The 24,889-nt window shown below is 36.1% G+C and overlaps 1 protein-coding gene across 4 annotated transcripts; it reads left to right on the top strand.

The window, feature by feature from the left end:
• The first annotated feature begins 15,679 nt into the window (after positions 1 to 15,679).
• Positions 15,680 to 19,564, top strand: LOC106382161 (probable methyltransferase PMT20). Of its 4 annotated transcripts, none has more exons than XM_048758703.1 (7): positions 15,680 to 15,944; positions 16,597 to 16,892; positions 16,970 to 17,314; positions 17,424 to 17,634; positions 18,088 to 18,766; positions 18,840 to 18,917; positions 19,200 to 19,564. In XM_048758703.1, exons 2-7 carry the CDS (start codon positions 16,614 to 16,616, stop codon positions 19,417 to 19,419), a joined length of 1,812 nt encoding a protein of 603 aa, XP_048614660.1. In that variant the 5' UTR covers positions 15,680 to 15,944; positions 16,597 to 16,613; the 3' UTR covers positions 19,420 to 19,564. The 4 variants fall into 4 exon arrangements, with proteins under 4 accessions (XP_048614660.1, XP_048614661.1, XP_048614659.1 ...); XM_048758704.1 differs by having other exon boundaries at positions 15,688 to 15,944; positions 16,610 to 16,892; XM_048758702.1 differs by lacking the exon at positions 15,680 to 15,944 and adding an exon at positions 16,326 to 16,475.
• The last annotated feature ends 5,325 nt before the right edge of the window (positions 19,565 to 24,889 follow it).

The raw sequence follows: 24,889 nt of genomic DNA, 5'->3' as shown, positions 1-24,889 counted from the left end.
TGGCATCAAACCAGAAGGGAAAGCTATAGTTCAACGATAAGGCAAAGGTTAGTGTTTCTTCTCTTCCATTCTTCAATTTGTCTGCATCATAAACTATGTTTACACAACAACATTGGTGAGCGATATTCGATCGGTACTACCAACTAAACTGTCTAAACTGAAAAAAGTCAACTATACATTACACATCTCTTTTTACAGTCTTTTTCTTCTACACACAATTTTTTCAACCCAGTTTGATATGATGTTGGACATGGTTTCTTCTAGAAAATATAATTTATGTTAAGGCATAGTTTGTAACAAATGTTGAATCTGCAGTTTTTGAACAAGATACTCTTGGATCTTGCGTGAAGGAAGTGTTGTTGTTTACCTCGCGGCATCATTCGTTATGGTTAGTAACATCAACAGTCACGGGCAGATCTTTCTTTTGGTTAATTTATATGAATCTGTACTTTTCTTATAAGATGATTTTGTTTTGTATAAGAAGCTGTTGGTTTAAAACTCCACCATAAAAAGCAGAAGAAAATTTTTGGTTGAAAATGGCAAATTATGTTTGTTTGTAATTATTTTCTTTTGAATTCATTTTTCTTCTTTTTCCTGTTTTTATTACGTTTTTTTCTTTTAATTGTACCATCGATGGAAAGAAATATGAAAATAAATTAATAAAATATTTTAGTTAATTTTTTACAGAGATAAATTTAATATTAATTATCTATAAACAGTAATACTAATTTAAAGTAATAATATAAATGATACAACTATTAGGCTCACTTTTAAAATTAACTTAACTAAATTTGACTTCATTTATTATAAATGATATATATATATATATCTGAAACTCATTGTTTTAACTTATTATAATAATAACATCATTTTTAAAAACATATATAAATTGTAACATCAATTAATGAAGAAAGAATAAAAAGATTCGATGAATATAACAAGGACAATTGTCCGAAATAGATTCATTTTAAGTTTGTTGTCACAGAAGAGTTCCCAAAAAACAATTACTAAAATAAATTTTATCAAATAACAAAAAAAAAATTTATACTCTAAATATATAAATACAAATAAATAAATAAATAAATAAAAACATCAAAAATAAAATAAATTTATAGTTTCGTTATGTGTTTCAATTTTGAACTTTTTATAAAAATAATTTCCAAAAATTATTTAAAATGTTTTATTTTTTCATATTTTTTTTTTTGAAATTCAAAATAATTTTTGAAACAATTTTAAAAATTTTAATTTAATTTTTTTTAAAAAATTAAAGCTCATTACCAAATTTTCACCTCTTTAACTCTAAATCATAATTCTAGATTTTTAACCCCTTGAGTATAAATATATATTTACCTTCTTAATGAAATATTTCAGTCTATAAATTATTTATGTTATGACAATGATAAAAATACATTAATTATATGATTGTGATATATTAATTTTAAAAGTACAGTAACTTCAAAATACATTAAATACATTAAGGGAAATTGCCAAAAATACAATTTTCAAAGTACCACTTTTCATGTTTATACTAATTAATTTTACCCTCCTCTTTAATGAAGGGTAAAAGACATTTATAACCCTAGAATTAACTATGACAAAAAAACATAAGTTTAATCTAAACTTAAAACATCAACTATCAACCCAAAATCATCAACTTTTTAAACCCTAAACCTTGAATCCTTCAAATCTAAACCCTAAAACATCAAATGTAAATATCTACCCTAAACTCTAAACCCTAAATCATCAACTCTAAACCCTAAACCATGAAACATCAACTCTGAACCATAAACCCTGAAACATCAACTCTAAACCCTAAACCCTAAACCTTCAAATCTAAACCCTAAAACATAAACTCTAAATCCTAAACGTGAACCCTAAACCCTATATATTTCTGAAATTCAAACCTTAAACCCTAAAACCCTAAACCTTCAAATCTAAACCCTAAAACATCAACTCTAAACCCTAAACATAAACCCTAAACTCTAAAATCCTAAACCTTCAAATCTAAACCCTAAAACATCAACTCTAGGGTTTTAATGTTTAGGGTTTACGGTTTAGAATTGAAGGTTTAGGGTTTAGGGTTTAGAGTTGATGTTTTAGGGTTTAGAGTTTAGAGTTGATGTTTTAGGGTTTAGGGTTTAGAATTGAAAGTTTAAGGTTTAGGGTTTAGAGTTGATGTTTTAGGGTTTAGAGTTAATTTTTTAGGGTTTAGGGTTTAGGTTTAGAGTTGAAATTTAGGATTTAGGATTTAGGGTTTAGAGTTGACGTTTTAGGGTTTAGAGTTGAAGGTTTAGGGTTTACGGTTTAGAGTTGATGTTTTGGGGTTTAGGGTTTAGAGTTGATGTTTCAGGGTTTTAGGGTTTATGTTTAGGGTTTAGAGTCGATGTTTTAAATATTTTTTTTTATATATACAAATAACAATGGCATAAGAGTCTTTTGCCACTTAATGAAAAATGTATTTTTGAAAATGTCCATTTAGTGATGGTAAAGATGAAAAGTGGCAGCATGAAAGTGGTAAACATAAAATTTTCTCATACATTAATTTTAAAATGTTTTGCAGTGAGAAAAAGTCAGCAGTAAACCGTTGTGATTTCTTTCTATTAAGCACATGAATACAACACTGAAATAAAATAACTAAAATGTGACGTGCAAGGCTAAAAGTTTTAAAATAGAATTATCATAAATTACATCTATAAAAATTTAAATCTCAACTTAAAAAATAAACATCCCGTCCATAGGATGGTCCGACCTTTGTTAAAAATATAAATAAAATTGTTTCATGTTCGTTTAAAAGAGAATATACGTGTAAGGGCATCTTGATATCATATACTATTTTTATGTCAAAATTATATTATATTATATGATGATTGTTTTTGGTTTTGGTTTTTGTTTTTGGTTTTTGTTTTCTCAAAAATCATTTCTCCTCCAATCAAGTTTTAGCTTTTAGTTTTTATTTTTTTAAGCCATTTAATTTGCCAATCAAGATTTACTGTTTTTCAAAGTTTTAACTAATTTACTAGATCTTGATCCGCGCTTTGTAAGCGCATATTATTTTATGACGAAAAATATCACTTATAACTGAACAAATATTTTGTTAATTTGGAAGAATTTTGTGTATTTATTATATTTTTGCGTTTAAATCAATGATTTTGAATTCGATACGAACCCACGGTCTAATCGGTTAATCAGGTGATCCAACAATTCGATATAGGTTTTTAAAAATATTCATATTTAAAAATCACTAAAACCTGAGACTAACCGATTGAACTGATGGATGACCAATATATAATCCAATTTGATTTAAATTGTTATAGTTTCATAATTTGTCACCTTTTAATCCAATTTTTTAAAGTTTATTGTTTTAGAATTTTATGAAATTATGACGTTTCTAAAATAAATTGATAGGAAAAGGATATATATAAAATAATTAACAACTATAAATATGTCTTGATCATATTACTCTTTTTTATATAGCTTAATTAATTTTATAATAATTATTTTGTGTAATTTATCTTGTTTAAAACTATAAAACAAATTGTTATCAATGGCTATATTTGATTTATTAAATCAAATAATTCAATATATTATTTATATTTTTGTGTTTCATATTACGTATTTTATAATACTTTATGGTGTCTTTTTGACATAGTTAATATACCAAAAATAAATAAACAACCCATAATAATATACATTTTTGAAATTGATTAATTATAATTTATTTTCTAGCTAGATTATAGGAAATATTCTTTAACTAAATTGTACTTAATTTATTGTTGTTCAATTTAGGAAAATACATTAATTAAACTGTAAAAGACAAGAATACTATAATGTAGATAAATTTATTACTTAGGTGGCATATAATTGTAATTAAATTGGAAAACTAAGGGGTAATTTATTTTTGTACTTCTCTTTTAATAATATATATAGATGAAGAAAAACCAAAAACCAACTTTTGTGGGTTTTGAATAAAAAAAAACAAATTTGGTTTCTTTTTGTAGAAAATATTACATTAGAATTAATTTATATTTAAATAAAAATATCTTCGTAAAGATAAAATTGGCATACAAGTTTTTGTACATAAAATATTATTTTTAAAATAATATAAAATAATTATTTGTAATTCGAATCTGTAAAATGAATTTAGATATTTATATATAATATTAATTAGTTGTAAATTTTTAGTTATTTACTTCTACAAATAGCACTATTGAATAATTATTATAACTATTAGACACATTAAAAATATCAAAAGTTGTAAAAATATAAAACATTATTAGTTAAATATAGTGTATTAAATTTAAAAATAAAATAGCAATTTAATTTTTTTAAATATTACTAATTTATTTAATAAATTTTATAAATAGTTTCAAATTTTGGTATTTAAATTTTGTATAATTTATAGATATTTTTATTTAATATTTTAATATAATACTTAAAATAAAATTATTTTAAAACATGTTAATGTATTTTTTTTATTTTAAATAAAACTCACTACATTTTGATATATTTTAAATACAAATATAAAAAAAATCAAAATCTAAAAATTAAAAATAGAAACTAGTTCAAACAAATAAAATTTTAATATTAGTCATTTTTATGTCTCCGACCACAACGCCAAATATCACAATAAAAATATTTTTAGTATTATATTATCAGTCAAATTCTTTAATTTCTTAGTAGTTTTAATAAATACTGATTATTTTATAACTTAAAAGTATTAACTGATATTAGAATTATAATTAAAATAGTATTTTTATTTCAAATATTAATATATTATATAACATAATATTATATTAAATATTATTATTAAAACATATTTTTACGTTAAATAACTAAAACACACAAACAAAAGCTAAATTGAATTATACTAAATTTAAAAGTTAGTATATTAATACCACAAATGTTCAATCAATGCATTTTAAAGTTTATGAATTTTTGATCTTTGATTTGCTTGTGACAAATTTTTTTTTTTTTAAATTGCACATCGTCAACATATGTTATCTCAACTTCCGGATTTGAACTACAGTTTCCTCAATTGTAGTATTTATATCACGTTTATTCTCTATAATTATATTATGCACTATAATACAAATTGGCAGTTCAGGAACAAGGTGAACTTGTTGCGGAAGCTAAAGCGGCCGCGGAGCAGTCTTATCATTATGAGGCGTTAGATGAGGCGAATCTGATGATTGATGGAGTGATCCTGTCTGACTCAGAGCTTCAAGTGGAGGGAGATGATCTAGAGGACTGGGAACAAGGTGAGATTATGGATTTTGCCGATGAAGATGGTTTAGCTGTGGGTGATCAGGAGCTGGGTGATCAGGAGCTGGGTTCAGGAACAGAATGATCCAGTTGATGAGGTGACTGTGCAGGTACCAGAGAATAAGAGCGGGGAGGAGCCAAATGATGAGAAGGCGTCAAAGAAGAAGGAGATGAAGCAAGAGGCTGCGATGACAAGAGGAGTTAAGAAACGTGTGGGGCACGCCTTTGCCTCTCCCCGCAAGAAGCTTCCGGCGAAGGTGGCTGCGAAGCAGGGGGACAAGGCTAAAAAGGGCCTACCAAAGGCATAGAACCCAGTCGAGTAAGGGGTCTGCAGTTTCTCAATTTACTTTGAATAATGTTGGATTCAGTTATGAAATCCGTTAGAATCGAGTCTGGTCCTAGTGGTTTAATTGTTATGTCTTTCAGTTCCTTTAGACTTAAGCATGGTTATTTCTTTGGCTTGGTATGGTCGTGTCAGAGTTACGATGTGTTCTTCATGGTATGCGTGTGGTCTAAGGGTTTTAATAAACGTTTTTCTCTTTGGCATCAGTATGATTTTGATATGTTCTTGGCTTATAACTATCTCGCAATCTGCTTTGGCATGATCTTTATTTCTTTCTTGCTAGGCTGGATTGATAAGGTGATCATAAAGTCTAAGGATGACCATAAGGTGTTACTGGTTTTATTTCATATTGGCCTCTTTCTAGAATGGATTGTTAATGCGAGCAAAAGGCATAGGGATGTTTATCAGGTGTTGCTGGCTTCGGTTATTCAAAACAGGGTCATGGCTTTACTTGGGTTTTGTCTAGCTGACACTAAAAGGAGAGAACATATGGACGCAAGGATCTCGGGTAGTTTATTCACGGTTCTGTTATACTATGGTTGCGTTTTAGTTTTTTGTTTATGGAGATATATGGAATTGTTCTTTTGGAGCTTATGGTTTATTGATCTGATTATTCGGTTGTTCTTAAGGCTCAGTTTGGTTAGGCTATGCTTGGTTGCTCAAGTGTATGGTGGAGATGGCTTGATTTGGAGGATCTATAAAGTTTGGTTATTATTGTTGTTAGAGGTTTGCACGGCATTTGGGGTTTTGATGTACGCAGTGGTTTTTGAACTGATAATACGGTCAAGTAGAAATACTTTTATCAAGAGGATCAGTTTCCCAAAATTGTTTATTGTAGAATTATGAAAATTTTAAGTTGAAATTGTCAAGGTTTGGGCAGTCATTAGACTTTCAGTTATCTACGGAAAATTTGGTCAAAACATAAACCCGCTTTTATTTTTCTATCAGAGACAAAGCAACAATTTGATTTTGTACAATCGGTTCAGTTTCATTTTGGCTATAGTCATCTTCATACGGTTGATCTCCGGGGTAGAAGTGGGGGTCTAGCTCTTTTCTATGATTCATCCTATAAGGTTACCATTCTGTGATCAAATAATCGTATTATTGGTGTAGAGACAGAATATGAAGGGAAACAGACATTTATATCTTTTATTTATGGGGAACCAAATCAAAATCTGCGAGATCATGTCTGGGAGAAAGTAACTCGAATTGGTATAGTTCGCGATGAACCATGGTTTATTATTGGAGATCTAATTGAGATTACAGGGAATCATGAAAAAGAAGGAGGGGTCCTGCGGCATGCAGATACCTTCATATTTTTTAATAATATGATAGAGAATTGTGGTTTGTTAGAGTTCCCAAGTTTAGGTAATACTTTATCATGGAGTGGGAGGAGGAATAAGAAAGTGATAAAATGTCGTTTAGATCGGGCATTAGGAAATAATGAGTGGCACAATCTGTTTCTATGTTCTCATGTAGAATATTTGGGAATGATTGGGTCGGATCATAGACCCATAGTGGCTTCTATTGAGAATAAAAAACTATAATTTCGTCGGCAGTTATGTTTTGACAAGAGATGGATAGGGGAAGAAGGTCTTATGGAATCTATTACGAGAGGCTGGAATTCGAGACAAAGACGGGGAGATGCAGGAATCGTTGAAAAGATCCATAATTAGGCATGAGACCTCGGTTTGGAGAAAAGCTAACCCACCATATGGAAAGGATAAAATAAATACTTTACAAAAGGCTCTTGAAGAAATTCAGAATGATTTTTCCAAAACAAATGATGAGGTCCTGGGAGTTTCTCGGAAACTACATGAAGCATACCGGGATGAGGAACAATATTGGGAACATAAGAGTAGAACGAAATGGCATACTTGCGGTTATCGGAATACAAAATTTTACCATGCTCTTACTAAACAAAGAAGGATTCAGAATGGGATTACTAGTTTGTATAATGAAGAAGGTTATTGGGTTAATTCGGAATCCAAGGTTGAGGAAGTCGCAGTTAAATATTTTATGGATTTGTTCCATACTTCATCTCCAGAGGATTTCAATAGTTTTCTAGAGGAAGTTCCTACCTCGATAACAGATTCTCAAAATCGGAAACTAATGGCTGAGGCTACGGAAGAAGAGGTTAAAGCAGCTCTCTTTATGATGCATCCAGAAAAAACCTCTGGGCCTGACGGAATGACTGCACTTTTCTGTCAACAATCCTGGTCAATCATCAAAGAGGATGTGGTGAATATTGTTAATAATTTCCTTAATTCAGGAAATTTCGATGATAAATTAAATATGACAAATATCTGTCTTATTCCCAAAACGGCGAGACCTAACAGGATGACTGAATTGCGGCCAATTAGCTTATGTAATGTTGGATATAAGATTATTTCAAAAGTATTATGTCAGCGACTCAGAGGTTTATTACCAAAGCTGATTTCAGATCTTCGTTTGTGTCTGGAAGATTAATTTCGGATAATATTCTCATTGCCCAGGAAATGTTCCACGTTCTCCGTACAAATAATGCATGCAAAGATAAATTTTTAGCAATCAAAACGGATATGAGTAAGGCTTATGATCGAGTTGAGTGGCCTTTTGTCAAGCGACTACTTTTGAAGATGGGTTTCTCTAATGATTGGGTGGCTCTGATGATGCAATGTATCTCTTCCGTTAATTATAAGGTTCTCTTGAACGGGCAGCCGAAAGGGCATATTGTCCCATAAAGAGGTTTAAGGCAAAGAGATCTGTTGTCTCCGTATTTATTTATTTTATGTACCGAAGCCCTTATAGCAAATATTAAGAAGGAGGAGCGAGAGAAAAGACTAACGGGATTGAAAATCGCGTGCGGCAGCCCGCATATCTTCCATCTTTTATTTGCGGATGATAGTTTATTCTTTTGTAATGCTACGAAGGAGGAATGTGGTGTAATTTTAAAACTGCTAAAAGACTACGAGGCAGTTTCGGGCCAACAAATTAACTTTCAGAAATCATCAGTACAGTTTGGTCACAAGGATCAAGACAATATAAGATCGGATATTCACAATATTCTGGGGATTACCAATTTGGGAGGGATGAGCAATTATTTGGGTGTTTCGGAAAGTCTTGGGGGGTCCAAAATACAATTTTTTGGTTACCTAAGTGACCGAGTGAATAATAAAGTTAATGGCTGGACAGTTCGGTTTCTCACAAGAGGGGGGAAAGGAAGTTTTGATCAAATCAGTGGCTGCACCGATGTCAACGCATGTAATGTCATGTTTCAGGCTTCCTAAAGGAGTGACGACGAAAATAACGAGCACCCTCTCTCACTTCTGGTGGGGTGGAAGTGGAATTAAAAAAGGAATTCATTGGCTTATAGAGTGTGTACTCCTAAGGAGGAGGGGGGGGGGGGGGTGAGTTTTAGAGATCTTCAAGATTTTAATACAGCTCTGTTGGCTAAACAATTTTGGCGGTTAATAGATAAACCAGATTGTTTGTTTTCAAAAGTTTTTAAAGGACGTTATTTTCGGAATATCGATCCTTTGGACGAACACAGAGCATACTCATCCTCTTATGGATGGAGAAGCATCTGTTCAGCTAGATCTCTGGTTAAAAAGGGCTAATCAAAAGAGTGGGAACATGACAATCCATCTCTGTATGGACAGATCCGTGGATCCCCGCTCCTCACCCGAGGTCAGCAATACCAAAAACAAATACTCAATTTTTAAATCCTTCATTAAAGGTGGAACATTTCATCAATCCGATTGACTGTTCATGGAATGTGGATTTGCTTAATGCTTATATACATACTGATGATGTGAAACTCATTAGAGGTTTAGCAGTAAGTAGATCTCACAAACCAGACACAGTGGGATGAAGTTTTACGGAGTCTGGTAAATATTCGGTTAAATCAGGTTTCAGAACTGAATCTTTATATCAAGATAGAGTTCAAAGGAGTAATTTCTATGGACCAAATATTAAACCGTTATTGGCTTTTTCTTGGAAACTGAAGTGTCCTCCAAAATTGAGACATTTTGTGTGGCAATTTCTTTCTGGTACGCTACCATTTTCAAAGAATCTTACAACTCGAGGGATTGTTTGTGATACACGTTGTAGTATGTGTGGGCAGAAGATGAATCAACTAACCATGTACTCTTCGAGTGTCCCCCAGCTTTGCAAACATGGGCACTTTCTAGGATTCCTTCCTCTCCAGCGATCTTTCCATCGTCGTCCATTTTCACCAATATGGATTATCTATTTTAGAGACTACCAAAGGAGGAGGATTTTAATTATTATCCATGGATATTATGGTATATTTGGAAGGCTAGAAATGACAAGATTTATTCAAACAGGGATGGCAACCCACAGGAGATATTGCGAATGGCCGATGTGGAAAGTAAGATATGGATGGAGGCACAGTTAACCGTGAATGGTCTTGTGGAGAATTCATATAGTGGGAGTTTACAACAATCTGCGGCTATAGCCCTGGAAGGTTCTAGAGTTTGTTATATTGACGGAGCCTGGTAAGAGGGAGACATGTTTACGGGACAAGGGTGGTTTTGCAGAAAGAGTAGCTCGGCTGATGTCATGATGGGGGCAATGAATCTTCGTAGAAGTCTGTCACCTTTGCATGCTGAGTTTGAAGCACTAATTTTGGCAATGAAATGCATGAAGACCCTCCAATTTTCTGACGTAGTTTTTGCGACGGATTGTTCTCAGTTGGTGAAGATGGTATCGACACCTGATGAATGGCATGCTTTCTCTATACACATGGAAGAATTCAACCGCAGTAAGACTTTCTTCCCTCACTTCCGGATCAAACATATCCTTAGAGCACAAAATACCTTGGCGGACAAGCGTGCACGCGGTGCGAAGAGTTCTCCTTCATCTTTGCTTTATGTCGATTCAGTCCCACCGGTTTGGTTTGCTAGACCGGTTGGAGTTTCTAGGTAGTTTTTAGTTGATATTGTCAAAAACAAAAGATACAAATTGGCATTATATCATGTAACATTTTTTATTCCATAATCGTGTTGGTCTAGCTAATATACAATATTATATTATTTTCATTCATAACATAATTTGCAGGTGTAACAGTACTTTCGGCTAGATCAACAAAACGATAAGATGTCTCTAGCACATTAATATCGTTATTAGATCTTGGTAAACAAGAATTATCATATCAAATCCAAAATTTATAATCAATTACAACCTCTACAAGGTAGGAGAACCACTACTGCCAACATATTGTTCTCCCCAAACAGTTAGACATTTTTTTCATTTCCATTGCATACAATCTAAGTTACATGGAAATTCTCGGTGTTCACCATATAAAGTAACTGTACAACATCATTATTGTCAGATGATCGAAGATAACGACCTCCAAATACATCAACAATTGCACGACAAAATCCTTTTAAACTTTCCAACGCAGCAAATTCCCCTATTTGACATACTCATCGGTGGAATCCACTGGTAAACCGTACGCTAACATTCAAAATACAACATTTACTTTTTACAAACCAGACAACCCAAGTCTACCAAGGCCATCTCTTCGTTGGACAAAATAATTGTCATGTCTTTGTATAGTGTCATAAATATAAAGAAACAAATTACGACTCATCCAAAATCTTCGTCGAAACATCATTGCTGGAAACAAAGGATTTCTAGAAAAGTAGTGGCTGAAGAGATTACATGAAGCATTCTCCCGATCATGGTTGATACCAATATGACCACAAATATATCCTCCATGGGATCTTCCATTAAAAATATTTTGAGTGATGACACACTTATTGTTCGCAGTAATTTGATACACTACTTGCCTTTCAAGATCATCGTAATAATCATTATCTCAAGATGAAGAAAAAGAAGATATATAAGACGTAATTACAAAAGAGGAAAATGCTTTTAGAACTTTGTGAGCAATAAACAATGCATATTTTAATTTTTAATAAAAGTAATTGGGGAAATTCTCAAACTAAAATTTATTATATATATATATATATATATATATATTTATATCTAAATATTTGTCTTCGTATTTTTAAACCATGAAATTTCATCTCAGAATATTTAGAATTGAAATATTATTTAATATTCTAGATTTATTGTGAAAATTGCATTGCTTAGAGCATTTCCTACCATGCACCTAATTTTAAGGGGAAAAAAATCTCAAAATAAAATTTTGAGAGTATTTTGGTGTAGATGTTAAAATTTTATACCAAAGCTTTTAAGTTTTGACATACATTACACGGTAAACAAGTAGCATAAAGAATCTAAACTAACTACACAACAAGAGTGAGAAGAAGTAACTCCCGAGGAACTGGAGAGCAATGTGAACAACTATAAGCTTGAACTAACTAGGATGATAAGAAGGAGAAGCTTGATAGGGAATGAAACATTGCCACAAGGTTATGGTGCCTTTGATAAACCATGAGACCACACTCGGTAGATCTCGGCTTGCCCAAACCGCTGCTCCAATTGATTAACCCCATTCCCCCGCAGCTTTGCTAGACCCCCGATTGATGGATAACCTGAAACCCAACCTCCACCGAAAGCAGGAAAAAGAAACCAAGAGCATAAACCTCAATTCATACCATAGTCACTCTTTTGCGCGGACTGGGTATGCAACTCCAGACCACGAGAGTCACACTTGGAAACAAATGAGAACCGGAGCAGAAAGTCGAGTTGCGGTGAGAGCCACATCCTGGTGCTTTACTTCAAAACCATCAAGATAGAAAAAGGACCGATCCACCATTGGAGACCAAGAGGCCCAACAATGGTTCTGGGATGACCTTTCCAAATACGAGTCTCCCTCGATGTACCGACACTCCGCAGAACCAACGAAGAACCGAGTAAACCGCCTCGCGTCAACACCGAGCACCGGTATAAGCTCCAAAGAGACTCGCTAGATAGACATAATGGGGGGGGGGGGGAACCGCTAAGCAACCCGACAAGACGGAGAAGAAGAACAAGCCAGGCCCCACGGAATACCTTGACAACACCAAGAGCAGAGAGAACCGAGGAGACAAAGTAGGAGCCGCATACAGATGCTAGGTCTTAGACGGCCCTGCCTGAAGCCGAAACCTTTAGCAGCACAAGACGACTCATGTAGCTACAGCTACCACACAATAACTTTTGCACAAGAAACCGAGCCTCTGGGGAGACCACCAGAACCCTACTTAACCGGAGGAAAAAAGGGAGAGAGCCGACAATCGACACAGAGCGGACACAGACAACCTCAGCTCCTGACCACTCTGCCCCAAATCAAACACATGCTCGCCAAGTACACCGGATCTGAAGAGAGGAGCCATAAACACTCGACCACGCGCCCCCACCGCCAGGCATAGGAGTAGATCGATATATCTGAAAACTTCAACCCACTTCTCCGCCAAACCCTAAGAGCCGACTTCCCAACAAAGTACACCCACAACCCTCGTCGCGACACCAAAGCACTACCGAGAGAACATCGGAACAAAGCCTACGACATTAGATCTGGGACCAGATTCGCTCAACTTCAGGGTCCACAACATATCGAGCAATGGAGATGAATTGGCCAGTAAGCACAAGGTAAAAGAAGGAAAAAAACAACACCTCCGGTAGCCGCAAGAAAGAAGGATGGACTTTTAGAGAGAAAGTTACAGAGAGAAAGCTAGGGGCGGAAAGATGTATATTCCCTTAAATCTTGATGAGGGACAAAGTTGATGAGTACACCTTTGTCCGTATTCGAAGATTTGAGGGTTGATCGCTACGATCATGAATCTTTAAAAAAAATTAAAAGTTTATTCATTTGCGTTATAGTTCCAAACATTAACAAAAGTTACTAATAATGATAAAACTTCACTAATACATATAAAATATACATTTAATATATTATACAACATACAATATTATAATATTATATAATAAGAGATAATATAAATTACATATATAATAATACAACATACATATACACAAATTTTAGATATGTAATATTTTACGTGTTTATGTAATTTGCTTTACTTTGTGTTAAGTTTGTTTGATTTATTTTAATTTTGTGTGAGCTTTATTTAATATATTTTTTATGTTTTGTGAAAATTATTTTAATGTTATGTTATATTTATCCTAAATGTTTTTATTTTGGTGCACTTAGATATTATAAATTAAGTTTAGTATATGTATATGTAAAAAATAATAATTATAAAGACTAAAAAGAAATAAATAACAATTTTGAGGATTTGATATTCGGTTGAAATGACAAAATTTTCAATTTTGGGATTTGAGGTTGGGTAGGAAGGTTTGGTAGCATAAGATGTAAAGATGATGCTATTAATTACTCCATCCATTTCAAAAAGATAGATGTTTTAGAAAAAAAAATTGTTTCACAAAGATATATCTTTTGTTTGTTTTTATGAAAAAACTGTAAACTTCAAAAAAATTAATTGATTTTATTGAATTACTATTGGTTAAAAGATATTGAAAATTGCAGAAAACAATACATTTATTATAGTGATTTAATATATTTTCTTAATATGTGTGAAAACGATAAAAAATCTATATTTGTGAAACGGAAGGAGTATATCTAGAGCTGAGACTTTTAACCTTAACTGTTTACCCGAACCGGATCCAACCCGAAATGGACCGGTTCGGTTCGGTTTCGGATATGGCCATATTACCCGATGGGTCATAGCTTCAAATACATGTAGGTATCGGGTCGGTTCCGGTTATTATCTGAAACCCTATCGGGTACCCATTTAAACCGAAATGGATAGCCTAAAACCCAGAATATTAGAAAAAATGTTATTACCACAACTCGAACACGGGTTGGATAAGTTGAAAAGTGGCTATGTTACCACCATACCACTTCAACTTATATGTATTCTTCTATATTGTAAATATATATAGTATTTCAATATTATTTTTTTATAAAATTGACGTGTTTGGGATTCGAACCCGGATTGGCCACACTAAAAGTAGAGTATGTAACCACTGAACCACTTCAATTTACACGTTAATTATTTTATTTAGTAAATATGTATATGATTTACATAATAAATGAGTATCCAGAACCGACCCGGAACCGGTGGTATCCGATCCGAAACCCGAACCAAAATTTACCAAGTATCTATTGGATAGAGAATTCATTTATCCGAAAGACCCGGACCTGAATGGATCGTACCCGAACCTGATCCGAATATCCGAAGTCCCAGGTCTAAGTATATCATAGATAAATGATATATTACCACGGTATTACAGATATTCCAAATATTCATAAGTTTTTCTCAAATTATCATGAGTTTAGAACTTTAAAGTATATTTTAAGTTCCTTTTTTAAAAATCCTAGCCAAAGAAAAACAGAAAAAGGAGAAATGACAGCCATTTGTCTATTATAAAAAAAAGAAATCCTTTATTACTTCTAAGGTTGGGCGCAAGGCGAGTACTTGTTTTTTTACGTGTAGTTGATACTTGACTTGCTTTGAACGAGTAATGAATTTTTAGACTTGTACTTGACTTGTCGGAAACGAGTACTTGTTGTTTCGAGTACTTGTCCAAAAATATGTTACTTGCAAGTTACTTGTCTTATTCGATTACTTACTAGTTACAAGTGCTTATTAATAATTTGGATATATTTCTAAGTTTATAAGAATTACTTGATAGATAATAATCTATGAAATAAGGTTATGGAAGTTTGTTTTATTTACTCGACTTGTTAAAAACACGATAGTTATTTTAAATAAAATATTTGCATAAAAAGAAGAAGAAACTTAATACATATATTTCGATACGAAAGTATTGTTTACTTTTTACAACAAGAAAATATCTATTTAGTACTTTAGTTTTTATAGTTTAGTTATCATTTTTTCGGTCATAAAACAAGTAACGAGTAATATCAAGGCGAGTCGTATTTTTTTTTGTGATACTTGTTACTTGCTTTGTACTTGCAAGTAGCAAAACTCAACGATTTGATACTTGACTTGGCAACGATGAGTACTTGAAAAAATGAGACGAATACGGGTTAAATAACGGGTATAAGACAGTATTTGTGCCCATCCCTAGTTACCTCTGTCTTAAAATAGTTTAATAAATATCAAATACTACAAAATTAGAAAAAATACTAAAGAAAGAGAACGAAAAATCTAGTGAAAGAGAGGAGGAGGTAATGGGGAGGAGGGAAAGAGGCGAATGAACCAACGAGGAAGAAGAAAATAAAAGAAGAGATACTTTTATATAAAAAGCTTTCTCTATCTAGCTGTTAGCTTCACTTCTTGTCTGATAAAACACACAGACTTGGAGAGTGATAGATTGAGAGATCTGTGGAGAGAGGAGTCCTCACTTCTTATCCCAATCTCTTACTTAAAATCTTCATCTCAAAACAAAAAAATTCTAAGTAAGTAAATCCTTAGTTCTTTTCTTTATGTTCTGTTCATATTCCTCTGTTTTTTCTTCTGTGTACGCGTCAGATCCATTTTAGTGAGCTGTACTCATTGATCAAGTCATACTTCTTTCCGTTTGTTTCTGTTGATGTGCACTACTAAGCCCATCTAAAGATCTCATATTTCGATGTATTTTGTTGATAACCCTTTTTCCTCCCAAAGTTTCTTAAATTGAAATTATTCTGCTGTAAAGTTTCGATCTATGGATAGATGATAAATATAGAGCTGTAGAACTCTCAACTGTACACGTTTTTAAGGGTTATTTTCAGCGTTAAAACAAATGAGTAGTCGCCTCTGATGTCTTCCAATTTAAACTTCTTTTGACCTAGTGTGATGCTTTAGGGGTGCCTTTAATATTGGGGACCCATATATATCATGTCTTTCAGGACATGTGAAAATGCGACAGAAGTTGCACTGTGTTGGAAAAAAGTGTCTCTTCGAGATCTCATCTTCTAAATCTAAATCTCATTCATACTATTTATTGAGTAAAGATTCATATTTATTCCTGATCAAGCCATATCAAAGTCATTTTTGTATATTTCATAGTGAAACTGTAACGATAATAAGAAGTTTGGTTGATCTGATTCCTTACTTTGGTTTCTACAGGTGAGGTCTATAGAATCATGAAGAACGGGAAGCAATCTTCGCAACCCGAAAAAGGTTCTTCTAGGATCTTATCACTCACAGTTCTGTTCATCGCTTTGTGCGGTTTCTCCTTTTATCTCGGTGGTATGTTTTGCTCTGAGAGAGTCAAGATCGAAGTCAACGACGTCACAAGCACCACTACAAAGGCTGTAGCTTCCCCTATGAAACCAACAGTTTCGCCTCTACAAATCAAATCCGTCTCTTTCCCTGAATGCAGCTCAGAATTGCAAGATTACACACCCTGCACCGATCCAAAGGTACACAAATAAAAACCTACTCTTACTCTGTTGCATAAAGCTGAACTGTTTTTGTTGTGGTGTTTTATTGTTCTCAGAGATGGAAGAGGTACGGTGTACATCGCCTAAGTTTCTTGGAGCGTCACTGTCCTCCAGTTTACGAGAAGAACGAGTGTTTGATCCCACCACCAGACGGGTACAAACCGCCTATAAGATGGCCGAAGAGCAGAGACCAGTGTTGGTACAAGAACGTGCCTTATGATTGGATCAACAAGCAGAAATCAAACCAGCATTGGCTCAAGAAAGAAGGTGACAAGTTCCATTTCCCTGGTGGTGGCACCATGTTTCCACGTGGAGTTAGTCACTACGTTGATCAGATGCAAGATCTGATTCCCGAGATGAAAGACGGTACAGTCAGGACCGCCATTGACACTGGCTGTGGGGTTAGTCTCTCTCTCTCTCTCTCTCTCTCTTTCTTTCTTTTCAACTAACTCAAGTTTCTCTAACCGGTTCCGGTTTATAAAGTTTTTGAGTTTGGTTTTTGTTATGTAGGTAGCGAGCTGGGGAGGTGATCTTTTGGACCGTGGGATACTAACAATCTCTCTGGCTCCTAGAGATAACCATGAAGCTCAGGTTCAGTTTGCTCTTGAACGTGGGATCCCTGCTATTCTCGGTGTTATCTCTACGCAGCGTCTCCCTTTCCCTTCAAATTCTTTTGATATGGCCCATTGCTCTAGATGTCTCATTCCCTGGACTGAGTTTGGTAAGCTTCTGCTTCATAGTTTATATTACAATCTGATTGCATAAACCGAACCAAGTCTTGATCCGTATCTAACTGGGGGGTGTTCAATCCGGATTTTGGTTTGGTTTAGGATAGTTTTTTCGGTTTATAAAATATTAATACCCAAGATAAACCAAATTTAATATGTTTGGTTTAGATCCGATTCAGGTTTTAGTAAAATAATACTCTTAATTCTCAAATAAATTTTGGTTTTAGGTTTTCCTGCTCGATTTCGGGTTTTTGGGTATAAAAATAAATCCATTTAATCCGTATTGACTTTTTCAGATCGTTTATTGTGGTTTGGTTAGAATCGGTTTGGTTTGGTTAATCTGGATTTAACAGACAATCAATTGATTCTGAGTTCTTGCAATTGGTTTATTATTTCATTTTCTGTCAAACATCTGAATAATAAAATGTGATTGTATGATCTTGCAGGTGGGATCTATTTGCTTGAAATTCACCGGATAGTCCGACCTGGAGGTTTCTGGGTTCTCTCAGGTCCACCAGTGAACTACAACAGACGGTGGCGCGGATGGAACACAACCATGGAAGATCAGAAATCAGACTACAACAAGCTCCAGTCACTTCTAACCTCCATGTGCTTCAAAAAGTACGCACAAAAAGACGACATAGCCGTGTGGCAGAAACTCTCAGACAAATCTTGTTACGACAAGATCGCGAAGAATATGGAAGCTTACCCTCCAAAATGTGACGACAGCATTGAACCTGACTCTGCTTGGTACACTCCCCTCCGTCCCTGCGTGGTTGCACCGACTGCTAAAGTCAAGAACTCTGGACTCGGGTCGATACCGAAATGGCCTGAGAGATTGAACGTAGCACCGGAGAGGATCTCTGATGTTCATGGAGGGAGCGCTAGTGGTTTGAAACACGATGATGGTAAGTGGAAGAGCAGGGTTAAGCATTACAAGAACGTGTTACCAGCTCTTGGGACAGACAAGATAAGGAATGTTATGGATATGAACACGGTTTATGGAGGCTTCGCTGCTGCTCTTGTCAAGGATCCTGTTTGGGTCATGAACGTTGTCTCGTCTCACAGTGCGAATACGCTTCCTGTTGTCTTTGATCGTGGTCTCATCGGCACCTACCACGATTGGTAAAAGAATCAGTCTCTTCTCTGTTTTTGTTATGTGTATGTGAAGGATGTTAACGTTGAACTGGAACTGTAGGTGCGAAGCTTTCTCTACGTATCCAAGAACATATGATCTTCTTCACCTTGACAGCCTTTTTACACTTGAGAGCCACAGGTACGGTTTAGATCTCGGTTTGGTATGGTTAAAATTTCAGTTTTAATTTTGTTTTTGGAAGCAATTCCGGGTTTGGTCTGGCTCAAATTCAGTTTCGATTTTTTATCAAAACCTATTCAACAAATTTAAGAATAGTTTTGGTTTTCGGATCAAAATTATGGTTGTTTGGACCGGAACGGTTTGGTTTATCAAAATTAAGCACCGGTTAAATTGAATTTAAGATTGGTTTCGCACAGGTTCTGGTATTTATGTGTATGTGAACCGTGTGGTAATGTGAAACAGGTGTGAGATGAAGTACGTTTTGCTGGAGATGGACCGGATATTGAGACCGGGTGGATATGTAATAATGCGAGAATCGAGTTATTTCATGGACGCAATCACAATGTTGGCCAAGGGGACGAGGTGGAATTGTCGGAGAGAGGAGACTGAGTATGCCGTGGAAAGCGAGAAGATTCTGGTTTGCCAGAAAAAGCTTTGGTTTTCGTCTAACCAAACCTCTTGATGAGGCACTATACCAAAGTTTAAACCGAAGATGTTGGATTAATCTTAGTTCTCATGAATCTCATGGGATGTATACTCTTCTGAGGTGTTAAGAGTAAAGAAGTTTGTGAAACTTTGAGATAAAGAAGAAAGCTTGTTTTACTGAATTTTCATTTCATGCTTTTTCTTCTGTTTTATAAACGATTACATATGAGTTTATTTAAACAAGAAGAGGAAACCCTAAAGGTTCAATCCACATGGCATGATCCTATTCTTCTTGTGCATCTAAGGTTGAGAATTGGTTGTACAGTTTTAACCCATTCTCCCTTCTGACCTCTTGCGTCATCTGTACTTTGCTTTCTCTTCTCTTCTTATCTTCAACTTCAAAATCCGACCGTTGCGCAGGTAAAGCTTCCTCTCTTGGGCCTGCGTTCCTTGTCTTGGGTCCTATCTCCTCAAGGTCCACTTTAGCTTTCCCTTTTATATCCATTACTGCAACTTTGTCGTTTTGTACCTCATGACTCTTAATAGTCCCCCTCAAACTTGGTATAGGTGGAGAACATATGCCAAGTTTGAAACGCAAGTTATCGAAGGCATGATATGGGAGCGACTTTGTGAAGATGTCGGCCAGTTGCTGAGATGCAGGCACATGCTTGACCAGAAGGACTCCCATTGCTACTCGCTCCTGCACATAGTGATAGTCAAGCTCAAAGTGCTTTGATCGTTTATGAAAGCGTGGGTTAGCTGTGAGATGCACCGATGACAGGTTATCACAGTAGAGCTCTGGTGTTTGGAGAACTGGAACTCCAAGCTCACGCATAGCAGAGCATACCCAACTCAACTCTGCAGCTGTTTCCGACAAAGATCTGTATTCAGCTTCAGTTGAGCTTCTGGAGACCGTGGGTTGTTTCTTGGAAGACCAAGAAATGATGTTGTTGCCAAGGAATGTGCAGAAACCCCCTGTTGATCTTCTTGTGCTTGAACAGCCAGCCCAGTCACTGTCACTATATGCCCTTATTGTGAAGTCTGTGTCTGGACTTAAGTTAATGCCGAGCTTGACAGTTCCTTTCACATACCTCAGCACTCGTTTGAGCAGATTAAAGTCAGAGACCGTTGGAGCATGCATCTTCTGGCAAACATAGTTGACGGAGAACTGAATATCTGGTCTTGTTAGAGTAAGATACTGCAGCTTTCCTGCAAGACTCCTGAAGTAATGAGGGTTCTCGAACAATCTGTTTTGATCTGGAACTTTGTTTAGTTGTATTGGCAAAGGAGTTGCCACCGCATTGCATTCACTCATCCCTGCAACAGCCAGAAGATCCAATGCATATCTTTCCTGAGATAGAAACAGTCCTGCGTCATGAAACATTGCCTGAATTCCCAAGAAGTAACGCATTTGTCCAAGATCTTTCATGCGAAACTGCTTGTGAATATCTTCAAGGAACCTTTGCTGCGCTTCTGAGTTATTTCCTGTAAGAAGCATGTCGTCTACGTAGAGGAGGAGCATCATGACGTCTTTTCCCTTCGAGTAGACAAACAGAGACGGGTCCTTTATACTGCAACGAAACCCAAACTCCAATAGATATGAACTGAACTTGTCGAACCATGCTCTGGGTGACTGTTTAAGACCATATAGGGATTTATGGAGAAGACATACATGCTTTGGGTTATCTTTGTCTACAAATCCCGCAGGTTGTTTCATGTAGACCGTTTCAGTTAGCTCTCCATGAAGAAAAGCGTTGGATACATCCATCTGTTTGATGTTCCATTTCATCACAGTTGCTGTGTGCAGTACTAACCGAACTGTTGCAGTCCTCACTACTGGGCTGTAGGTTTCCCAGTAGTCCACTCCTTCTTCTTGACCACAACCTTGAACTACTAGTCTTGATCTCAGCTTTTCTACTTCTCCTTCTGCATTCATCTTGATTCGATAGATCCACTTGCTCCCTAAGACGTTCATCTCAGGCTTGTAAGGAACCAAAGACCATGTTTTAGTAATCATGCAGTTATCATACTCTTCTGTCATGGAACTGTTCCATCCTGGATGCTGTAGCGCCTCTGCCACAGTCTTAGGCTCCTCACACTTCACTTTCGAAGTAAGGAGAGCATATCTAGGATTCGGCTTGGTTATACCGGCTTTAGATCTCGTTACCATGTTGTGCCTTGATCCAGTGGGATTCTCTGTCTGAGACCCGTTTTCTGTAGGTTGAGCCGTTGGTGATAACTCTGAGGTTGATCCAGACCTTGAGCTCTCTTCTGTTTCTGATGGTGATCTTGGCTCATTACCCACATTGACTGGTGATGATCGTGTTTCAGATGTTTGATTCTGCATTCGTCCAGTAGAAGGTAACATTCTTGTGACCACTATACTTGGGTGATGAGTTGAAGTGGTTTCTGAATGTTCAGTCTGTGTTGGTTGAGAGATATCAGACGTGTTGAAGCTTTTATACCAAGCTCCCATCAGAGGAGTGATGTGTGGAGGTTGCAGATGCTTGTATGTGTTTGAAAATGGGAAATCCATTTCATCAAACGTAACATGTCTACTAAGGTAGACTCTTCCTGTTGACGGCATCAAGCAACGATACCCTTTGAACTTGTCGCTATAACCAAGAAACACACACTTCAAGGAACGAGGATCAAATTTGTTTTTGGCATAGTCCCGTAACGTTGGATAGCACGCACACCCAAACACCTTCAGAGCTGAGTACACAGGAGCTCTCTTGTATAAAACTTCAGATGGACTTCTGGATTCTGACAATGCACTGTGAGGTAGCAAATTGCTCAGGAAGTTGGCTGTGAAGAAGCTCTCAACCCAGTACTTGTGAGGAACTTTGCTTTGAAATATCAGAGACAAGCCGACTTCAACGATTTGCCTATGTTTCCTCTCTGCTAAGCTATTTTGTTGTGGTGTGTGTGGACAAGACATGAGTTGTTGGATACCATTTTCTCGCAGATGAAGAAGGAATTGGTTACTTATAAACTCACCACCCCCATCACATTGAAAAGAACCAATTGTAGTACATAGCTGATTCTGAACTAAGGCTTGAAAAGCAACAAAAACTGAGAAGAAGTCTAATTTCTTCTTTAAAGGAAACATCCAACTAAATCTAGAGTAGTTGTCCACAAACACTACATAATACTGAAACCCTTGGACAGAGGTAACAGGTGCAGGTCCCCATAGGTCGCAGTGGATCCGTTCAAGAGGTCTTGAGGCAGTGTACGTTGATGCAGGGAACGGAAGTCTTGCACTCTTGCCCAGCTTGCACGCTTCACACTGTGACTTGGAGGCTTTATTTATTGAGATAGTCCTAGTAGATGATAGATGCTGGAGGAGGTGAGGGTTGGGATGCCCCAGACGTTGGTGCCACACTCCATCACTTGCCGCACCTTGCTTGGTAGTGTAGAAAGCCTGGACCGCTGGAGCTCTCAGTATGTATAACCCGTTAGTGTTTCTTCCCCTGAGTAGAACCTTCTTGGTTCCCTTATCATAAACAAGGACATTGTCACAGTCGAAGTTAAAACCACAAGGAAAGTCCTTGGTGAATTTGGATACAGATAGTAAAGGTTTTGCTATCGTCGGACAAACCAAGATATCATTCATTGGAATGTTACCTGAGGAGGAAGCGATACTTGTGGATCCGGTATGAGTGATTGGGAGGAACTCCCCATTGCCTACCATAACTGAGTCTGATCCATAGTATGTCTGAGAGTTCTGAAGATGTCTTGGAGAGTTTGTGACATGTGCTGAAGCTCCTGTATCTGGAAACCACTCATGGCCCGTCGCCTCTGTGAAATCTGATAGTCTGAGCGCTGCAAGGGCTTGATGAGCGTCCTCCGTTTGGTATGAGTTATCGAATCTGTGCCAGCATCTTATGGCTGCGTGTCCTGGCTTGCCACAGATTTGACACACTGGTTTGGAGTCACTATCTGCAGAGACAGAAGATCTTGAAGATGATGCTGAAGAAATATGCTGAGGGAAGCCTCTTCCTCTTGTTGAGAAGAAGTTGTGTCCTCTGTTCCGACCTCTGTTTCTTCCAAAGAAGGGTCTTCCTCTGGTAGTATTAAACGCCAGGTGGGGTGTAACTTCAGTATCCTTTTGATAACTTTGGAGTCTGTCATCAAAGGCTATCAGACGAGGGACTATATCGTCAAAAGTAGGAGTGTTCTGAACATCCATTGAGCCTTCAATACTAGTCTTGATGGGTTCGTAGTCTCTTCCAAGCCCTAACAACGCCGCAAATATCATCATACGCTCAGGAACCGGACTTCCTATGGCATAGAGTTGGTCGCAAATGTTTTTAATCTCTCGCAGATACTCAACCATGGGAGTCTGCTTCTTTGCGGTTGTCTGAAGCTTACGTTGTAGTTCAAAGAGACGAGACGAAGAAGCCCTGTTGAAGTGACTGTCCAACGTACACCAGATCTCTTGAGAGGTGGTGCAGTGAAGCACTATGCTTTGGATCTCCTCAGAGAACGACCCCAAAAGCCATGACTGCACCACTTGGTCTGTCTGAAACCAGAGACTATGGTCTGGATTTGGTACTGGAGTGGTGTTGTCGTTGATGGTCGGAGCCATGATGGTCTGAACCGGAGACGGGAGAGAGCCGGTGACGAAACCCAGGAGACTTTGGCCATTGAGAAACGCTTCAAATTGCCTCTTCCAAAGGATGTAGTTCTTGTCTGTGAGTTTTACCGTAACATAGTTGGTGATCTTTAACGAGGGTGGATTGTAAGGGTCCATGGATCTAGAGTCCTAGTGCTCTGATACCATAAAGAAGTTTGTGAAACTTTGAGATAAAGAAGAAAGCTTGTTTTACTGAATTTTCATTTCATGCTTTTTCCTCTGTTTTATAAACGATTACATATGAGTTTATTTATACAAGAAGAGGAAACCCTAAAGGTTCAATCCACATGGCATGATCCTATTCTTCTTGTGCATCTAAGGCTGAGAATTGGTTGTACAGTTTTAACCCATTCTCCCTTCTGACCTCTTGCGTCATCTGTACTTTGCTTTCTCTTCTCTTCTTATCTTTAACTTCAAAATCCGACCGTTGCGCGGGTAAAGCTTCCTCTCTTGGGCCTGCGTTCCTTGTCTTGGGTCCTATCTCCTCAAGGCCCACTTTAGCTTTCCCTTTTATATCCATTACTGCAACTTTGTCGTTTTGTACCTCATGACTCTTAATAAAGAGATCTGGTTCTTTAAAACAAAGATATAATAGCTATAAACATTTTTCCATTTTTTGGCTTATGTTAAATTTATCGGGTATAGATACATATTATATTTTTAGTTATAGTTTGTTTCATTGTTGAACTGTCTGTCAAACCCAATACAAAAGGCAATGCAGTTCATTGTTAATTACGCAACCCGTTTACACACATATATAACATCGGAAAAACTAATTTTCCGGTTCATAAACATTTTCAAAGCTTTACATATTTTATACTATCTTTTCTCTCTGATATTGTTTTTTTTTATTTGAGACGAGGGACTT

This window comes from Brassica napus, chromosome C5 (assembly GCF_020379485.1).
Source record: "Brassica napus cultivar Da-Ae chromosome C5, Da-Ae, whole genome shotgun sequence".
Lineage (NCBI taxonomy): Eukaryota > Viridiplantae > Streptophyta > Magnoliopsida > Brassicales > Brassicaceae > Brassica > Brassica napus.
The sequence above is the reverse complement of the archived record's forward strand: the minus strand, read 5'-3'. Positions and strand labels throughout refer to the sequence as shown.